Genomic DNA, 20088 nt, shown 5'->3' with positions numbered 1-20088 from the left:
TGCTGAGCAGCTGCGATTTAATCACAGGATTTGCAGTCCCTCCGCACTAATGTGTTACGGTGAACCATCCATTGGTGAAAATGGATGAGCGCCCTTTAGTGGAGCTCAGACTAACGCTTTCAGCCCCAAGGGCAGTGATTGCTTTGAAGTTTCAGCTGTCCTGCCATCCAGAGCCCTCCCAAACTCAGAGGTGTTTTCTTGCCTAAAGAAGTGTCTGAATTCTCTTTTGTTTTCCAGAATCAGTGGATAATTGTCCCAGTAATTGCTATGGGAATGGAGACTGCGTGTCTGGGACTTGCCATTGCTTCCTTGGCTTTCTGGGCCCTGATTGTGGCAGAGGTAGGAATTTATACTTGATTAACTCTTCCCCTCTCCCCTTCAGTTAACGTTTTTCTTGTGGAAATTGTATTCATGCCTGTGCCTTTTGCAAAGTACACCTCACCCAGCTTCGGGATGCTGCAGTAGAATGGAAACGGGTCGGATCTGTGGATTTGTTTGCTACTAGCCATGATTGCTGTGACCTTAGCAACAACACAACCCCCTAGCTGCATATGGACAGGCAAGATGTCACACTGGGAATTTTCTCTCTGGAAGTGACTTTAGAAAACATGACTTATAAATGTGGCATTATTGTTTGTTTAGCAGAGCACTCTATCATTGTGTGGCATGACCCTATAATGATACTTTTATACAGACAATGATTATATAAAAATTAAGTACCTTTTTCATTGCTGCAGGCCTTGCAAGTCTGCCTGAGCTCTGAATGACCACTGACAGCCTGGCTGTGGGGAACCAGGCAGGGTTAGAGTAAGGCTGGGAGTGGAGTAATGGCAGGAAGAACTGGATACTCTGGCCAAAAGTGAAAACATTGGGACAACTGGGAAGGAGGCTTACCCCAGCAAACAATATAATAAATTTTTCTGCTCAAGTGATAAGTATTTTTAATAAATGGTTTTGGAAGGATTTTCATTTGACCTGAAATTTTTAGGTTATTTAAACATTAAAAAAACAAACTGAAGTACTTTTAGTAAGAACACGTTTCAGACTGAGAAATCAAAACACTGCACGTGGGAAATGCCAGAATGCTGTGCATCAACCTTTTCAAGGCCTTTTTTGGCGCAAGCAGTCCAACAAACTAAGTGCAGATTTATAAATTTGGGGAGGGAGGTAGTGTAAAAAGTTAGTGCCCACACAAGGAGCTTTGCTAAGGCAACAGGTCAGGCCTTCACCCCAGCCCATTGCTTCTTTGGAAAGCAGGCTGGCTCCTTCCCAAGAGAGAGCGCTAAACTCTGTCCAACCCCATGTCTTCTCCCCCTCCAGCTGAACTTGGGTCACATCACTGTAGCCCAGCCAAGAGATAAGGACGGCCGCACACCCCGCAGGCGGGGGGAGCTCTCTGCTGAAGCAGTGTGGTCCAGGCTAAAACCCCAGAGGTGTTTCAGAGTTCACAGCCCAGTAAGATGGATGTGGCAATCTGCATCCCTGAGAGCTGTTATGTCAAACTTCTTGCTGACTCAGGTTACACTTGGTTTGCATTTCCTTACACTTGGTTTGCATTTCCAAGCTCCTTTTCAAATCTGTAGAGCTGGAGGCAAAAGGAGGTTTTTTTTCCCATCTCCCACAGCATGTTCCTACTCACACCTCCTAACTTTAGGTAGGGGCGGAAGTTCAGGGTTTGTTCCCCCAAGGCTCCCTGTAGAGCCAGTGGAGAAGGAGAAGCTCGTTCATTGTGAGTCAGAATATTTAAACTTTTGTTCTGAGTCCACTTTCAGAGGAGTTTACCTCCCTTCATGGGTTATATACCCAGCTTTCTCAGGCGTTTCAGTTGAGCCACGTGAGTATTTCCCATTTCACTAGAGTACTTACTCTGGCTGATATGAACACCTTTTATTCAGTTCTATCTTTTGGTTCAGAATCATCTGGGTTCAGATCACAGATTACTCTCTGCCTTTAGGAAGACAGATTAATACCTGGAGTGTCAAAATGATATTTGTGTATGCATTTCCACCCAGTGGGCTTGTTAAATGGATGATCTTGCCAGGAGCGAGAGATACGAGGGCCCCAGCGCTGGCTTCCTGTTGGTTTTCAGGGGAATCTAAGATGCTGCTTTTGACCTACAAATCCCTCAGAGGGCAGCAACTCTGGCACGTGTAAGGCTGCTACAGTATCCGTCTGCAGCCCTATATCGGTGCCTGTACTGAGCAGTAATCCTTAAATTAGCAGGTCTCTGCCCACGTGAAGATTTCTAGGTCATAGATTTCCTGGGTGTTCCGTTGTTTCAATTCAGCCTTGTAATTCACCATCCAAATGAATGGGAAACTGTGGAGGAGAAAGCCTTTCTGTTTTTAATAATGGTTAATTACTATGTATTATTAACCAATTATTTTAAACCAAGTAAATGAGAACAAATCACCAGAGGTGTATTCACAGGCCTTTTGAAGGCCTACTTGAACATGGGAGATGGTGTTTTAAAGTTCTGTATAAAGTAAACAAACAAACAAATGATCTTACTCTCTGATGCTAAACTTTACAAGAAAAGTGGTGTGCGTTTGGGTTGTTGCTACCATAACCATGCTAGAGAATTACTGTAATTTCAGCATCTTAGATATTGTTTGTTGGAATCTGAATGATCAGAATGAACAATAGTTATATATCTTTATATATGGAAAAAAGTTGCACAAGTAGCAGTGGAAAAAATCCAGAAACCGCTTTTGTCTTTATTCATTATGGTATGCTACAAAGGAGGTCTTGTTCTTGCCATTGCCTTGACATTTGCAGCAGCACTTTCGAGGTTATGCTGAAGGTGTTCTCCATAGAGGGCTCTGTAGAGTACCAGTCTTATTGCAGATGGCCAGTAATTTATCTGATCTTGTACTGAGTGATCAGCTGTCTTGTCAGAAAACATGTAAGTCTTTCTCAGCAGCCTCTCACTGGTTAAAGGCAATTATTCTTTCTTCTTGCTGAAAAGAGCTGCAGACTATCCTCTTCCAGTGCCTTGAAAGAACAGTCTCCATTAACTGAGCATTTGAAATTTGAGACAGAGGGGCAGAAAATTCCATCAGCCTAGCTGAAAAGTGAAATTACAGAGCGAGTTTGCTGTGAACCATGTACACAACACAATGTATCTTAGACAATTTATGTCTCGTATTGTATAGGTAGATATCTCCTTGCAAATGATGCACTTGAAACGCACCACTGCAATGTGCTTCCTTTAAAGTGAACAGAGTAATTAGTAATAACAGTTGCCAAATTCCTTTCTTTTCTAAACCTCTTTTATCTTGGTCAGGCAAATATAGTTCACTGCATATCAAACTGGCTTAACAGTCAGCTGGCAATGCTTTGTATTTTACTGAGGTTGCTATAATTCTGAAACACTCAAACCTACTTGACTATCAGGACACACAGTGATTACTATCTGAAAAGGCGGGAAGAGAAGGAGGGGAATGTTTCCCTTAACCATGTTAATGCCTCTTCCCATGTATAATCAGAGTCAGGAATGAAGCGAAAGAGGTACATTGTATTCATCACATGCCTAATGCAGGTGAATTAAGCAGCAGACTGGAATATTCCTTTCACATTTGTCCTGCATAAAAATGTTCATAAATTGCCTTTCTGAGGGGCAGATGAGAAGCCCAGCTGCTCTCACCTAAGGATGATGTGCAACAGTGAACAAGAGAAGTCTGTGTTGAATATATGTCCTTGCAGCTGTGTTTCAGCAAAATGAAATGGAAGAGAACAGGGCTTAAGCAAGAAGTTTCAAGGGATAGTGAAGAGGGGAAGGCTATTGTTTCTGAGGGACAGAAATCAGCAGCTTCCTTGGAAAAATCAGAACAGAGAACAAAAGGAGCATAAGGTGGCAGGTTTGGAGAATGGAAAAAGGAGAAGGCATCATCAGAGGAGCTGAAGGAAGCTTAGAGAGCAGCAATTACCAAAGCTTTGGTCATGGAGGCTGGGATCTGGTCCTTGATGCATTCTCCTTCCTTGGGGAGCCTCCTCTGTATCCTTCAGTTCATCCCATCCCACTCTGCCTAACATTTTCCAAATTTAGTTCAGAAAACGCTTAATCCTGGGATCCATCATGCCACAGCTTGAGCGTGTCATCTTCTTCTTCTCCCCTTTATCACGGGGAAGAAATCCTGTATCTGGTTGGCCTTGAGAATCAGCTGACTTTGCTGGAAACGAGGACAATTAAAAAATCCTTTATAAACTGATACAAAGATCAGAGGACAGATTTGGAGAACTTTTATTACAAGGAGTTTGGAAAGACTAGAGGCCAGTTTTGCGTTGTGTCTGGTGACGAATGGAGTCCAGCAGAGGTGATTGATAACCAAAAAAGGGGGCTGGAGGTTCAGCTGATGGTATGACATGAGCTAAATCAGGGAAATAGTCTCAACGTGGCATTCTGGACTCTGAGCAAAGCAACTGAAACCTGTAAAGCTGGGAATTACAACAGAAAAACAGAGGAGTGATTTGTGTACAGCTAAGGTCCACAGCAGAGGCAGTGTCAAGGAAAGTATGAAGTCTGGCAGCAGGTCAGGGGTAGTGATAAGCAATCTAAGGTCAGTGGTGCTGCTGAAAGAAGACACCGGTACATTGAAAAGTCAGAATACAAGAAAATTCTGAGTTTAGTTAGTGAAAAAAAGTATTAGAGACACAAAACAAGGACATATTCTAACTCAAGAGTACTGTTTGTTTGTTTTAGACATTCACAGGAGAATACAGTTAACAGCTGGGTGTCATCCATGTAAAAGAATTGGTTTTGGCAAAGAAAAGAACAACATATCCCACTGAAGGCTCTGTATGAAGACTATAAATCCCATGCTGGACTCTTGTGCTCTTTTTTGAGGTGAGAGCTGTGAACTGTTGTGTTTTAATGTGATTTCTATTATCTTTCCCCAGCCTCCTGCCCAGTGCTGTGCAGTGGAAATGGGCAGTACATGAAGGGGAGGTGCTTGTGCCATAGCGGCTGGAAAGGAGCAGAATGTGATGTCCCGACGAACCAGTGCATTGATGTCTCCTGCAATAACCATGGCACGTGCATCATGGGAACCTGTATCTGCAACCCAGGATACAAAGGCGAGAGCTGTGAAGAAGGTATTTGCAAGATATATTCAATTAGCCTTTTGCTTTGATTGTCGTTGTATAATTACGCGGATGGAGGCAATTCAGAATAGGACTGGCACTTAAACAGAACACTAATAGGCACCTTAGAGATACAATAGATGGATGCAACATAAAAATGATATGTTGTAATAACTTGTCGTTAGCTATCATGTTTGTTCAATAATTGAATGAAAAGCCATCAAATGCTTCAGATAGACAAATCCAGTTGAAAGACCAGAACATCTAATCATATGTTCAAATGTTCTTATTAAAGCATCGCTTCCATTTACACATCTAAACGTATAATTACTTTTACAGTGCTTTCTTCTCTGCTATGCTATGCCAAGCGATTTCAGTTGCTTACATACACAAAATGGTGGCGCGTGAGAGAAAGTCCCTGGTTCTTGTCAGCTTTAAAAGCTTAGAAATGCTCAGGACTTGAATTTAATTCTGCTTCAAAATCAGATATTATTTTAATGGCTCTTCCATACCTTTTTTTCTCACATTAGCCCCCAAACTTTTGTCATTTACATTTAGATTTGTGGCTCAGAAATATGGTGCCTTTTAGCACTTATCTTTAATCTTTTTGTGTAGGAAGTCACCTGCCACCATAAACCTTTATCTTCTGAGTCTGTGACTGCTTCTTATTGCTAAATGAAAAAATGGACAGTTTTGTAAGTGTACAAAACATTCAGACGGTTATAAAAATACATCCAAAAGTGCCTGATTTACAGAATAGTGTTCAGCACTTTTGAAAATTATTCTCAAAATTCTATGCAGATGACCTGAAAAATAATTATGTTTAAATTATGCTTCTACAAATGCATGTATAAGGCCTCTGCACCACCTGGTAGACTTAAGCCATCCATTTGATACACGTATAAGAATCACAATGGCTTGAATTAATTTATGGTTGTCTTCATGTATGTGGGATAAAGATTTATCTGAAATGGCTTTATTTTACAGACAATGAAAATAGGCTGAACTGGATACAGACGTTCAAATGGCATCTAATCTAGCAATTCTTTTGATGCGTTAAACGTATTAGAGTGGGACATCTCTGATGTAACATGCCTTCGGTGTCAGTAAATGTTAGAGATGAAGACAGTATCAGCTCTGTAACAATAAGCCATCTCTTGAGAAAGCTTCATTTTGGCTTAAGAAAGCACAATTCAATGAAGCCATGGGGCCTGCAAAGCCCAAAGATGGTGACTACTGAAGTATCTTTAAAGCATCTCTGTAGACCTCGCATTTACCAGATCATATCTTTACTGGATAAACAGAAATGAAAAGATCCTGATTTTGCCTCCAGCCAGACGTGTTTAATGTGTGTAAATCAGAGTAAGATTTGCCCTTTTTCTAACAGGAACCTTTTTTCCCTGGTCACCTTTAAAGCAGAAAAGCCAGACACTACTCTGTTATTTTATGTTATCACTGTAGCGGGGGACAGTGTCAGTCCCACTAGGTAAAAACTTGAAAAAGGATGAAGAACAAAGAGAACATGATTTTTCTTATGAGCTGTTTAGTATTTTTCCAAGTCTGCATTTGTTTTTCATAGTCAAGGCATAAGTTGTATTGTGTCGTGAGGGGGGGAAGTAACTCAGAAATATGCCATGTGGGAAATCTTCAGGACATATATATATGTATTTAGATCTAGTAAAAGAGTTGATTTATACTATTTTTTAAATTGCTTTTACTTTTTAATTTCTCTTCTAAGAAGGACCATCTGGTATTGATTACTTTTTATTATTTCTCAGTTCTCGTAACTTCACTGCTTAGTCCATGTTTATAATGGGTTTTCATTCCAGCGTTTCTTCTGTCTTTCCTTTTTCCCCCATAGAAGTTCAGCAATGTTTATAAAACATCAGCCAACAATCTTACATGAGTTTTTCTTTTCTCCCTCCTTAGTTTATTGGCCCATATTTTATAAAGCATGGGCTAAGCCACCGAGACATTAAAGGGAGGGGAGCAAATTTAAGCAGTGAAAAATGAGAAGTTACTCTTTGGGTACTGAATAAGCCTAATAACTTGTGTGACCAATGAAGCATGAAGCATATTGGGGAAAAGTGTAGAACAGGCACTAGCTTTGCTTGCTGCATGATTTATCTCCCTGGCAAAGGTTCTGCACAAGGCTGAACTACAAATGGGGCATTTTCCAACCAAGAATTAGACCATTTGGGACATTTTCCAAGCAGCAACACAGATATATGCAAAACTCTCTTTTTTTTTCTTTTCCCAAGTATACTAGATTTTGTCAGCTCTGCCCTCCTGCCCCGCTCCCTGTCTCCACTTCTCCCAGAGCTGAGCAGCTAAGTTTGTCAAGCAGAACTCCCTAAAAATATACCATTGTATTCCAAATCCACTAAGCAATTGATTAAGAAGAAAGCAGAAGCCCATAATCCTGTCCCAGGGCCCTTCCGATGGTGCAGAAAGCCTAAGGAGATACAGCTAGTGAGGCTGAGATTAAAGTAGCCATTGTGTGTGACATTTTCTGAAAGGGCTCATTTCAACATGAAAAATGGCCTTGGGATTATGATAAATGGGGGGTTCTGACATGCACATTCCCCTCCTGTAATCGTCTGTGTTAGAGCTGAGATAGCAGATTGTCTGCCTCCTGTGATGGAGCCCCCTGTAAAACTCACCTTTTTCCCAATTGACCTTCAGAGGGGATGATTAATTGCCTGGAGGTAGCCTCTTGTCAGTTAGCCTGTGATCTTTGTTCTCCATGTTCAGACCATCTGCTGAGAACATACGAGGCTGCTAGTCCGTTTCTTAGTCCTTTTCGTACTTATTACTGCTGAGAAAGAACAGGGCCAGGGCTCCAAGGGTCTCATCCTAAAATTGGCACCCTAGCTCCCAGCTCGCTAAGAGTGAAGGAGATTTATAGACTCATCCTTTCCAGCCTCTTACAATTTTCGAGGATTGTTGCAGCTATGAGCAGGGCTCCAGGAATCAACCAAAACAGAAAATGCTCTCACATGCCTTGGGATAGTAATTGCTGAGCCATTGCTTGTCAGACTGAGAAGGTTTTGAGAATCCAGGGAATTATCAGAGCAGCTGTTGTGTTTCCTTTTAAGGTTTCTGGATCTTAAACAGGTCATTGGGATTCTTACTAGCTTTTACGGGGTGGGGGGAAATGAACCACAAACCTGCTGTGTGGGGGGTGGCCGTGTTCTGCTCTTCTCTATTAGAGCCAGGAGCTGGACAGCTTTCCCCTTGCTGCTTAGCCAGAGTGACACTTGTCACTGATCCCCAGGGCACTGCCACACACCATTTCAAGAGATGGGAAGAATTTCTCTAGGCTGTCCTATATGCTTTTATATATAAATAGCTGATCAACTCCTCCAGTCTTTTTTTGGAAGGGTGTCTGGTGCATTTCATATTTTTCGATTGCTAGGTGAAATTCCACCATGGGCAGAGGAGCTGACAGTTGCCTACAAAACACGTAACTCGGGAATCAGGCAGCAGTACATTCGGTCTTCTGGTGCACATTGGTGCACATTGTGCACATTGGTGCACATACAGTGCACCTAACTGAATGGTCTCCCATCTTGTCAGGAAAGTGCCTCTTTGGGGGGAAAAAAAAAAGCGCCATTTAAAAAATAGTATTAATTGATCAAAAATAAAACCAGAGTAACACCAATATCCAAAAATATATGATTTTGTTTTAATCCTTATTCCAGAAAACTGTCTAAGGATATGTTTAATGTGAAATTTGTGTAAGTGTCTGTGAAACCTGTATAGATTTCAGCACATTCTTCAATTTAAGCATGTATTTTGCTGAATAAGGACGTCAACTTGTGCTTAATCTTTATGTAAAATTCTCTCTCAGAAAACTAGAGCTCAGTTTTGAATTCATTAGTAATAGTAATTTAGGTTATTCTAATAGAATAAATGGAGGCACAATATGTGTGCAAGAGCATATTATTCTTATTCTATTCTTAATTGATATTAGCCTGTCCTTACTAGAAAGATCATTTATTAGTGTAGGCCTGGATAAAACAATGGATTTAATCATTAAATTTTTCTGGTTTTTATATGTGTTTTATGGCTCACTGTCTTTTTGGGACACTGTCTTCTTGCACGAAGCATCTGTTTTGTGCACAACGGGGCTTTGCTTTCTGGCTGGAGCCTTGAGATTCTATATAAATAAGTTTGTGTCTGAAAGCAGTCTGATAGCTTTTTTTCTGAAATTCCCATTTGCTTTCCCTGTCTGCTTCCTCTTCCTTCTCGCATGTAGTGGACTGCATGGATCCTACCTGCTCGGGACGAGGCGTGTGCGTGCGAGGAGAATGTCACTGTTCGGTTGGCTGGGGAGGAACAAATTGTGAGACCCCAAGAGCCACTTGTCTGGACCAATGCTCTGGTCACGGGACCTTCCTCCCAGATACTGGACTCTGCAGCTGCGATCCCAACTGGACTGGACATGATTGCTCAATCGGTAACATCAGTGGTGGCTTACTGTTGTTTTTTATTTTATTTAAACTTTGTAAACTATTCAGACTTAGATCTGCAAAAAGATTGCTACAAATGTGTTCCAGTAAAGCACACGTAGGGCATGACTGGAAGCAGAAATGCCATAGCTCAACTACATAAATAGTTCTGCTTCCATTGCTGAGCATAGAATAATACAATAAATAACCCCATTAAAGCCACCTAGGCTTGCTATTGTTCATTATATTGCTGTGAAGGTAATTGATGGTCTACATATAACTGCTTGTTCTGGTGTTAGTTCTTGATGAATCTCAGTAGCCACCAAAGGGTCTGTTTTGATTTTTAGGAGATGACTAAATATCCTTTAGGTGGCTGTAAACAAGAAGGAAAAGGTGGCAGTCCTTCAGGTCTCATTTCCCTTCTGAATTCAAAGGCTGTGCTTTTGTAGGCTCAGCTAGAGGAGGATGAGTGTCACATGAGGTTCATATTAAAAGACTGTAAGCACTGTCCTCTATCAAGTAAAAAATAAGTTTATTGAGTAGAAGTATTTAATAGTACAAGCACCTACCAAGAAGACAGATTTTTATGGGCAGTTTTGTGTAGAGGTTTGGAACTGTGACCTTCCTTCATTCCTCAGCTGAATGGGCATCTTGCTCAAAATCTGCATCAGGTATCTGAAATGAAGGCTAAAGAAAAACTATTCAGGAGCCTTTTCTTTTCTTCCAAATGCAATTAGCTTTTAGAGGCCACACTGAGAAATGCTGTAGTACATTAAATAGTCAGAACCTATGGAATATTAGGCTTTTGGCTTTTGTGCTTTATATTGTGCTCACAAACAAAGAGACCACAGCAATAACAGCTTCTTTACCTTACACAGCTGGGGTGGAACTAGGCCAAATATTCAGGGCACCTCGGTATAGGCAATGAAATGAAATGAATTTTCAGCAAAGCGACAAATAAAACCTATTAGGAGAGTGGATATAGTAGAAAAGTTACGTAAACAACATTTTCACTGAGGAATTCCTATCATGTGTAAAGAAAATCAGGTTAACTGCTTGCAAGTATTTTAAGAGAGTAACTTCCAAGGATGGGACAAACTGAATAAACTGGTACAAAGGATATAAAAAGAAAACCTTTTCAACAATCATCATTTAGGTTAGATGTTAGAAAGTTTGTCATAAAGTAAAATTGACTGGGATGAAGAATAAGCAGAAGAGGAGGCCTACTTGCCTGGGGCTAAAACTAGGTTGACCAAAACTTTTGCAGATATAGGAAGGGAAGCTATCCTGCATTGATTGGAGGATAAATCTGGTGTCAGGCTTTTCCTTTCCCCATATTAACATCTTCAATTCCATACCCTGAGTTCATTTATAAGACCACCGTAAGGGGAAAGGTAGTAGTGTATTTCTAGTGATTTTGTAGCATAGTTCATAATTGAGTCATTATTCTGAGTTTATAGGGAGGTTTGGGGACTGCAGGGATGGATTTGGAAAAATGTTCATTTCTACACGCAAACAGAATTCACTTTCCCTCTGTTAACCTGCAGGGTCATGTACAGATGATTTATAAGCTTTCCTTATACTGCTTTCATAAATCCATCTAGTGCAAACTTTCTTTGGCAGTGTGAGGTTATTTGAGACAAACTTGAGCATCATTCCAAGACCTTTTTCCTCACCGAGCTGCTTGTAACATTCAGGTTATTGTGCCTCACAGCTAAAATCACAGCTAAGGTGATTTGTAAACTTCCATTTCTAACCCGGACCTTTCCACTGAATTGATGACTTGATTTGAAAGACAGATTTACTCACAGGATGCATGGTACTCTTCTTGCATGATTAAAATAGAGTGAGCAAGCATGTTAGTACACATAACAACACACTGCCCAACCCAGTGGGGTGGAGGTTCCGTAGAAGGGACTAAAGGGGCCAGATTTTTATTGTCCTATAAACCAGGACCAAACAGAACAGAATAATCATTAAGTGAAAGAATTAAGTACTTGCGTAAATCAACCTCAGCTCAGCAAAGCAGTTAGGACTGTGTTCAGTCCCAGGAAAATCTATAGGACTGTGCCTATGTGGGCTAGTGCTAAGGACAGCCCCTTTTGTAGACCACATTGAGAAGCAGACCCTGAGAACAGCATAATCATCTGGAAACCCAGAATAAAATGTGAGGAGGCACAGTGGGTTTTCCAGCTCTTAACACCTTGAAGTCAAGACTAATGCCTATCTGAAATGCTGTATGCCGTATTCATTTAGAAGGTATCAGTCAGTATAGAAGCAGCTGGGTGAGAGTCTGTGGATTGTCATATGTAGAAAGTAAAACTAGACTATCTTTGAACCTTAGACTCAGTCTTTCAGCTAAGTAGGTAGATTTCACCTGCCTTTAGCGGGAATCTTAGAGGAACACAGATTGCTGGATAAACCCCTTTGTTTTCACAACATAATAATATTACAGAGATTTCTGTTTCCTGTTTATATTATCTTTTTTCATTCCACTTAGCCTGTGTCTTCATAGACAAGCTGTGCAATTCAATTTCTTGTGAATTCTACTCTGCACTGTGTTGTAGGAAGAAGTAATGGCATGGGGTTTTTTTTTGCTTTATGTGTGCACCCACTGTCAGTATATCTTGAGATGGGGCTGCTGCCATACTACCTCAGATTTTTCACTCTGGAAAAATTCTTCTTAAACTTGCTTCATCCTTTCATGTAAGGGACAGTTTCTTAGGATCCCCTTTCCCTCAGTATGCACTTCTTTTTTGGTAGATTCCCAAATATAAAAAAAGTCTTTTAGAGACAGGTGCAGAGATAAGTCCAGAGATAACCTGTACTGAGCAGCAAAAGTGGCATTTTGATTTTTCCATGGGAGAATTAAATCCCTTCCCTTTTGCATCTTAGTACTGTTGCACAAGCAAATACAAAAAGGTCCTTTATAACCCAGTTCAGCTAAAAAGTCCAAGGCAATGCTTAGTACAAGAAAGATAATTAAGGAACCATTCATCCCAACCCCTTTTCTCCAGGGTTTGCCATCATAGATCCTCTGCATCCCAGGCTTTTGGCATGCTATCTCCCTTCACCTCTTAATGAGCGCTGGCAAAGGACTTCATTTTCCAAGTTCTGGCAACTAATGAAGCCATTATAGGGCAGCTCTCTTAACCTCTTATTGTCTGAGTATAGTGGGAAGAAGGAAATGGCCTGTGCTGCAATGTGAAACAGAACTTAATATGTGATATAGTCTCGCTCTTGACCTATTTAAACTGGACCAAGTATTTCTGGCTAATCAAGAGGCAACAAAACACATACCATAAGACATATTTGCTGAGTGCAGTGAAATGAATAGGTGAGTCCAGTTATCTGAATTTGGGGAATTCACCATTTCCCAGAGGGATCTCACTGATGCATCAGTACAATCCCAGGCCCATCAAAACAGTATCATGCTTGGATGCAAAATCATTCTTAAAGGAATTAAGTTATCTGGTGTTGTCCTTCACTCTCCTCAAATTTAAATCAGGGATTTTCACACTGTTCTCTGTTTGGTAGTTGACATCTTGACATGCGTGATATTCACTAGAATCATTGGAAAGTTGATTATACAAAGCAGCAATAGAAATTATGTTCTCTTTGTAATAAGTGTACTGTCTTTTTCTGGGCAGTTGACAGTGGTTGTACATTGACCTGCATACAGATAAGGATCCCTTCTCAATCACTCATTCATAATGACTCACTTTATGCACAGTTGACATCCAGTGCAGTACTTCAGACCTTTAAAAGTACACTGGAGAAGAGCATTAACAGGAATAGTATTTTGTATATGGTGGTCCTAAATTGGCATTGGAGATATAAAATCATGGGCTGTACATTTAATGATAAGAGCTGGGAACTGGAAGCTGGGACTCAGTAAAGAAGTTAGAAGTTATGATGATGTTCTTCACATTTTGAAAAGGCTAAGAGAGCATGCCTGGCCAGAGACTGAGGCTGAGCTTGCATGACCATATCTCATGAAATCTAGTAGTTTGGTCTTGTTTATAGCTTCTCTCACCGCTTCTACTGCTAACAGTGTTTTCTGAGTATATGTCATTTGACTTTATGACTGCCCTTTTCCCCCTCTGTGACGGGGAGGAAATAACTGCTTCCCAGTGACTTGTTGCCAAACTTTGTCACTAAGGTCTGTGATCACAAAGATATTTAGGCATTTACGATTTACCTTAAGCAAATGCAGATTATCTAACTTTACTACAGTGTTGCAGAGAACCTCTTCTCAACTTCTGAGACATCCCACTGTCTAGAGCTGTCTATTGAAAAGCCACCTCAAGTTCCTAAATTTCTGCGGTGGCAAAGACAGCAGGTGTCTCCTCAGTCTGAGAAAGCATTGGACATGCTCTCTCACTTCTTGGGAGACTATCCCAACTACCAGGTCAATGCAGATGCTACAAGCAGCCATCTCAAAGAAAAGAATGAACTGGCTGAGCCGATCCAAAGGGATGCCAAAGTTGAGGACAGGGGTTTCATGCCCTGAACCTTAATGTCAACTGGGCATCGTTCTAAAGCACAGAGTGCCTGTCATTTGGGACAGGAACAGAGTTTCAGACCATCCGCCTCCTCCAGGGAATTTTCTGCACTGCAACACTCATCCTGGCCACACTTACTCCGGCTAGAAATGCTATATATGTCTTTAGTGGACAGAAGAAAAAAGGTTTTGGATTCATGCCCAGTTCCATGCCATCCCCTCCTGCTTTTAGGCTTCCCATGACGTTATCAATTTAGTGGGATAGTTGTCCTAGAGCAGAGAAACCTCTGCAGAGGGCTGTTCAGATTTTAGTTAAGTGGCAATCCTTGAAAGAGGGCTTAATTGATTCCTCATCAATTCGGCTGCCTTCTTATTTGGGTGCTTTATGTTTCTTTGGGTCAGTCTGGGTTTCAGCTTTTGAGAGATTCTCAGTTCTGCCAAATAACCGGAGAAGACTCAGCAGGCATCATGATCACAGATTCCTCAGGAGAGAGGCAATTACAGAACTGTGGCATTGAGCATAAAAAATAGGAAACCCCCTCTTAGCCTGTGTGATCAGTGAAAAACAGCTTAGGAGGGGCTTCAGACTGCCATGTAGTGATCACAATACTTGCAGATACGCCTAGATAAACCTGGCCTCCAAGCACAGTGGGGAAATAGTGTGGGTATCCACAGGGCTAGCAGAAGACCAGGTATTTACCTACCAGTTGTAAAACAGTCCTCCACGGCTTTACTGCTTTTGGTAGGCTGAGAAGCTGGATTTAAAATAAAACTAGCATGGTGTGTGTATCCATGTCTCTGATTGCAGGGAAACCATATTCTTATAAACTATTGCACAGCACATTGAATTCAATGTTTACTTTGCAGGAGTATGGGTCAATTCAAGTCCATTCGCAAACGATGATTAGATTTAAGATTCTGTATCAGCTAATGGTAATGACTGAATTTTTTAGTACCAATTTAGTTATATAAATTAACAATGGAGAAAGTCTTTCAGATAGCACCCAACAGAGTTCCCCACAACAAAGTTGTACAGTTCACTGAAATAGGCATATTTTCTGAATTCCAATTAGTAGGTAAGGAAACCAAGAAGAATGAACTTTTAAAGAGGAAAGCTAGAGCAAATGCACCTTTACCTTCCAATGTCTTTTTTCATCAGGAATTGTGCAGGAGATTATTGCGCACGTGCACACACACACAGACAGACACACAGAAACCAGTTCTCATATCTTATCAGACATCATATCCTATTGGTCAAACAGCACCAGGATTAACACAATATGTGTGATAAGATTGGTTTCCTTAGGCTTATTGGTATCAACTTTGCAAAACAAAATCTCCTGTTAAATTCATGTCGTGCCCAAGGCCACCAAGATAAATATCCATCCTTGGAAAATGTTCTATAATTCCTCCTTTAAACCATCATTTTCTTCATTAAGGGGTAAAAATGTCTCTGTAAAAGATGGATATTACATCAGCTGTCACATGATACAGACTTGTACCTTACTACAGACTAGGGCCCCCTTTAATGCCTAAGAAATCACTGATTTGTCTTTTTCTTAGATTTAAAACACATGGGAAAGAACAAGAGAACTAAATGTCAGGATATAACACCTGAAATTGATAAACATCCATATATTTAAGACCTTAATGACTTAAGAAAAAGGTATTGGGCACAGCTACGTAATCAAATGCCACTTTAAATGATCTTCCTTCAGCTTGTAACTTGTTTGTCTCACTACCCTTGCAGTGTAGTGAGAAACATTAGTCTGGGGCAATTGAAATTATGCAAGCACAGGGTCTTCAAAGCTAGGCTTCAGAAGATACCATCAAAATCTGTTCTGGCTCAATACCAAAATTGCAAAGCCACTCCTGAAGGCCTTACCTTGGTCCTTTAACAGTCGTTGAAGGCCAGGAAATGTTTTGTACCAGCAGGGGTTTCCTCCTCAGCCTTGCAGAACCATAACATGCCGATTTGTGAACTTGTGATCTTCCCCATTTTATTTGCATGGAGAGAAGTAAGTTTTCTCTCTGAGGGAATAAAGTATGTGCAGCCCAGCGCTGCTACCTAAGGCTATCACAGGCTCTGCCTGGCAGCTATCTGCTTTGTGAATTGTGAAGGAGTAAGTGAATCCAGAGAATCAACAGTGTTAACAAGAACTATCATTGTACAAAACAAAGTTTTTGATGTAGTTGGGATTGTGAGTACAGATTTTAGCCTACCCATTGCCAAGATGAACTTATCCTTTAAAATCTTCTAAGCTTTTTATTAAAAATGCAATAAAAGACTAAAAACAGCCAAAACATTTGAAATAAAAGTATTCAGGAAGGCTTTCATTCGAATACCCTTTTACTCCCTTTCCCTTTGTTTATTGAAAATGTGTATAAGGACACCCTGGTGTGGTGGAAAAAAAGGCAGTAGTTGAGATGGGCTGTAGTTATTTTTGTAGGGAGTCCAATTCTTCAAAAGTCCAAATATCTTTGTGGTCAGCAGATGAAAAGAACATACTAAAGAGAGGGAGAAAACTCCCAATAAGATAGAAAATACAACTTATGTTTCAAATATGGATTCCTTCTTACAATCTGATAGTTGAGAAATTGTCTTAGCACATTTCCCTGGCCAACCAGAGATCCATCAAACTTCTGTCGGCTTCAGGATGCCTTTAGGATCTTACTTTTAGCCACTTCTCTGTTTACAGCAGTCCATGCAGTCTTGGTCAGATACAATGACCAAGGGAGAGATTGAAGGAACTGAACGCTTGTGTTCTAGCTGTCATTTCAAACTTGGCCAAAACCAGTGGAAATGGTGATATCATCAGTCTGGCTCTGACCATTAGATCACAAAATGTTTGGTCTGATTAAGTCATGTCTCAGGCTGAGAATAGTGTATGCCCAGTGGTGTAACAAGCAATCCCTGGTCTTCACTGACCTTAGGCATACTGTGATGAGTAAAGCTTCTTTCTCTCATATCAGCTGTACCAGCATCAGTGCAAATTTATGGACCCCCTCAAAGGGCAATGGGTAGACTATTCCATTCCCTATTTGTTTTCTACAACAATTAGGGCTAATTACCAGCATGCCAATTTTAGTTCAGCATTCTTCCCTATCTCCAAATGTGACCTCAGCAGTCACACCATGAGCTCAAAAGTTCTTTTTGTTTGGATCAATTATGCTTTGTGTTGTGGACTTTTCTGACTGAAAACAGCAGTGATGTGCTGGACTCTGTGGGGTTCATGTTAACTTGGCTAATTTGAAGAATAGATGTTTCACAGCACCACAACAAGCTGTTAAATCCCATGGTTAAAATAGGCTACTGTTACAATAGCATATTTTGAGGATGGCTAAGCAATTAGCATGTTTGCTTGTATCACTGAAAACATGAGTCTCAGATGACCAAATTTTGGCTTATTCTCTGACTTTGCTTTTGAGAGGAGGAGCCGTAAGAGTTCTTACAGCGTCTGGACTTAGATCATGCCAACATGGGGGCTGGTCATAGTTTAGCCCCTTCTCTACAATAGAGTATCTGTCATGAAGTTGCTGCTTTTTAGAACAATATTAAGTCACTTCTTTGACACAGTAAGTGTAATCCAGCTGTCACTGAGGACAAGACTACTGTCCTGCAAGAGTGATGTGAACTAGTTCTTCAAGTTCTTTTGGAGATAAAACCAGTTGATCAAGCCAGCTGAGAATCTGAAACGTTATAGTCGCTGCATGGAATAGGTCGTGCTCGTAAAACTGTAGGAATCAGTGTATATTTCTGCAGGCTTAGAATTGCTCTATGGCAGTTGTGCAGCTTTTGAACTGAAGATACATGACGTTCAATAAGTTTGGCCAATCAGTTTGTAACCAACTCACAGAAGACTGTGTAGACATCCTCTTAGTTTTGTGAGTCTATTCCCTCTTTTAACGAGAATACTGCTGGAATATCAGCAGGGTGGATACTTGTGTGTATAGAATCATAGAATCATAGAATCATTGAGGTTGGAAAAGACCTCTAAGATCATCGAGTCCAACCGTCAACCCAACACCACCATGCCCACTAAACCATGTCCCTAAGTGCCTCATCTACTCGTCTTTTAAATACTTCCAGGGATGGGGACTCCACCACTTCCCTGGGCAGCCTGTTCCAATGTTTAACCACTCTTTCAGTAAAGAAATTTTTCCTCACATCCAATCTAAACCTCCCCTGGCACAACTTGAGGCCGTTTCCTCTCGTCCTATCGCTTGTTACTTGGGAGAAGAGACCGACACCCACCTCGCTACAACCTCCTTTCAGGGAGTTGTAGAGAGCGATGAGGTCTCCCCTCAGCCTCCTTTTCTCCAGGCTAAACAACCCCAGTTCCCTCAGCCGCTCCTCATCAGACTTGTTCTCCAGACCCCTCACCAGCCTCGTTGCCCTTCTCTGGACACGCTCCAGCACCTCAACGTCCTTCTTGGAGTGAGGGGCCCAAAACTGAACACAGTAGTCGAGGTGCGGCCTCACCAGGGCCGAGTACAGGGGCACGATCACTTCCCTACTCCTGCTGGCCACACCATTTCTGATACAGGCCAGGATGCCATTGGCCTTCTTGGCCGCCTGGGCACACTGCCGGCTCATGTTCAGCCGGCTGTCGACCAGCACCCCCAGGGCCTTCTCTGCTGGGCAGCTTTCCAGCCCCTCTTCCCCAAGCCTGTAGCGCTGCATGGGGTTGTTGTGGCCGAAGTGCAGGACCCGGCACTTGGCCTTGTTGAACCTCATACAATTGGTCTGGGCCCATCAGCCCTGTAGTCAGGCTCTACCCTGATTAGGCCGGATCAAGACTGTCCTCTCATACCTCGCTTATTTGGCTCAGCAAGGATGGTTGTAGGTTCCATGTCATGGCTTCTCCACTTGCATTCAGTCAGTTCCACGCTGTTGTTGGTGGATAGCTCCTGCGACTGTGCCCTTACACTCCGACCCAACTGGAGCTCATCGTGATCAGAGTTTCTGCAAGGGTTTATTGGATGTTTTCAGCTTCATCAAATCATGTTTCATTCCAACTTAGAATGGCTGAGATTACATAATAGGGAAAATAATCTAGGAGTCAGTAAAACAGAATAACATAAAAAATGAACAAGCAAAAATAACGTAAGACCAATGATTGTCATATAGTGGCTCAGTGTCTGTTGAAGGCCAGAAATCCATGATTTAATAAGCTGTCTGAAGTGGATGCACTGGATTTAGTATAGCCTCTCTGCCCCCTTCCAAGTTGCATACTCTAAAAACTATCATCACAATTTGCACTAATGAGCACCTTTCTAATGATCTTGACAGATGAACGTTTGAAAGGGCTTTGGAGAGAGCTTTGCTTCTTTTCCGTAAAGGTGATCCTTCCAGACCAGTGTTGAGGCATATGGACAGCACAGCAGACACAAAGCTTTTGGAGCAGCTGCTGCTGCATCCCATTTGTGTGGATAGACAGACATCTGACTTCTGGATATGTCAGCCCAGCACGTTTCATACATGTTCTGTGTCTCCTTTTGAAAAAGATTAAGAACAATAAAATTTCTGAGAAGTTCCTTGGTGAAATATTGTCTGAAGAAAAAGAAAACCATGTTGGGACTGTCTGTATAGTAGTGCCGAGCTCTGAATAAGGGAATTCCAAGCAAATCTAGCTTGTGATTACTTCATTTGTAAATGCTCGGTTGAATTTATTTTAGACAAAACCAAACTGTACAGAATTGGAAAAGAAATTATTTCTTTGTAATGACTGTAAGCATGAGCAAAAGGCTTTTCTCCTGTCAAATTATCTCCTCCTTATGGACACAGAGAGGAAATTAAAATTAGTCCAGAGAAGAATCCGTGTTAGGAACTTCATTTAATACATTAGGAATTTTTCTTCTCTGGGAAGCTTTAACTCACATCCCAGAAAGCACAGAGATCCAATTAAGCGTCAAACAGAAAAACGTAACCCTGCACTTTGGGATATTTATTCTTATTCAACAAATCTCAGCTCCAAGACTGAAGTCCATCAATACCTGGCATTTCATGTCCTGCTATTCAACAGCAAGAGGCAGTTTAAAATAAAG

The 20088-nt window shown here is 41.3% G+C and overlaps 1 protein-coding gene across 1 annotated transcript in view; it reads left to right on the top strand.

Annotated features, from left to right (window-relative positions):
• Positions 1–20088, top strand: part of TENM4 (teneurin transmembrane protein 4) — a 421264-nt gene that overhangs the window by 260053 nt on the left and 141123 nt on the right. Inside the window, exons 10-12 of the mRNA XM_009286142.2 lie at positions 238–339; positions 4900–5094; positions 9344–9544. Of these exons, the coding sequence (XP_009284417.1) occupies positions 238–339; positions 4900–5094; positions 9344–9544 (498 nt within the window). The remainder of the gene's footprint in view (positions 1–237; positions 340–4899; positions 5095–9343; positions 9545–20088) is intronic.

Source organism: Aptenodytes forsteri, unplaced genomic scaffold (assembly GCF_000699145.1).
Source record: "Aptenodytes forsteri isolate BGI_AS27 unplaced genomic scaffold, ASM69914v1 Scaffold231, whole genome shotgun sequence".
NCBI classification, from domain to species: domain Eukaryota; kingdom Metazoa; phylum Chordata; class Aves; order Sphenisciformes; family Spheniscidae; genus Aptenodytes; species Aptenodytes forsteri.
The sequence above is the reverse complement of the archived record's forward strand: the minus strand, read 5'-3'. Positions and strand labels throughout refer to the sequence as shown.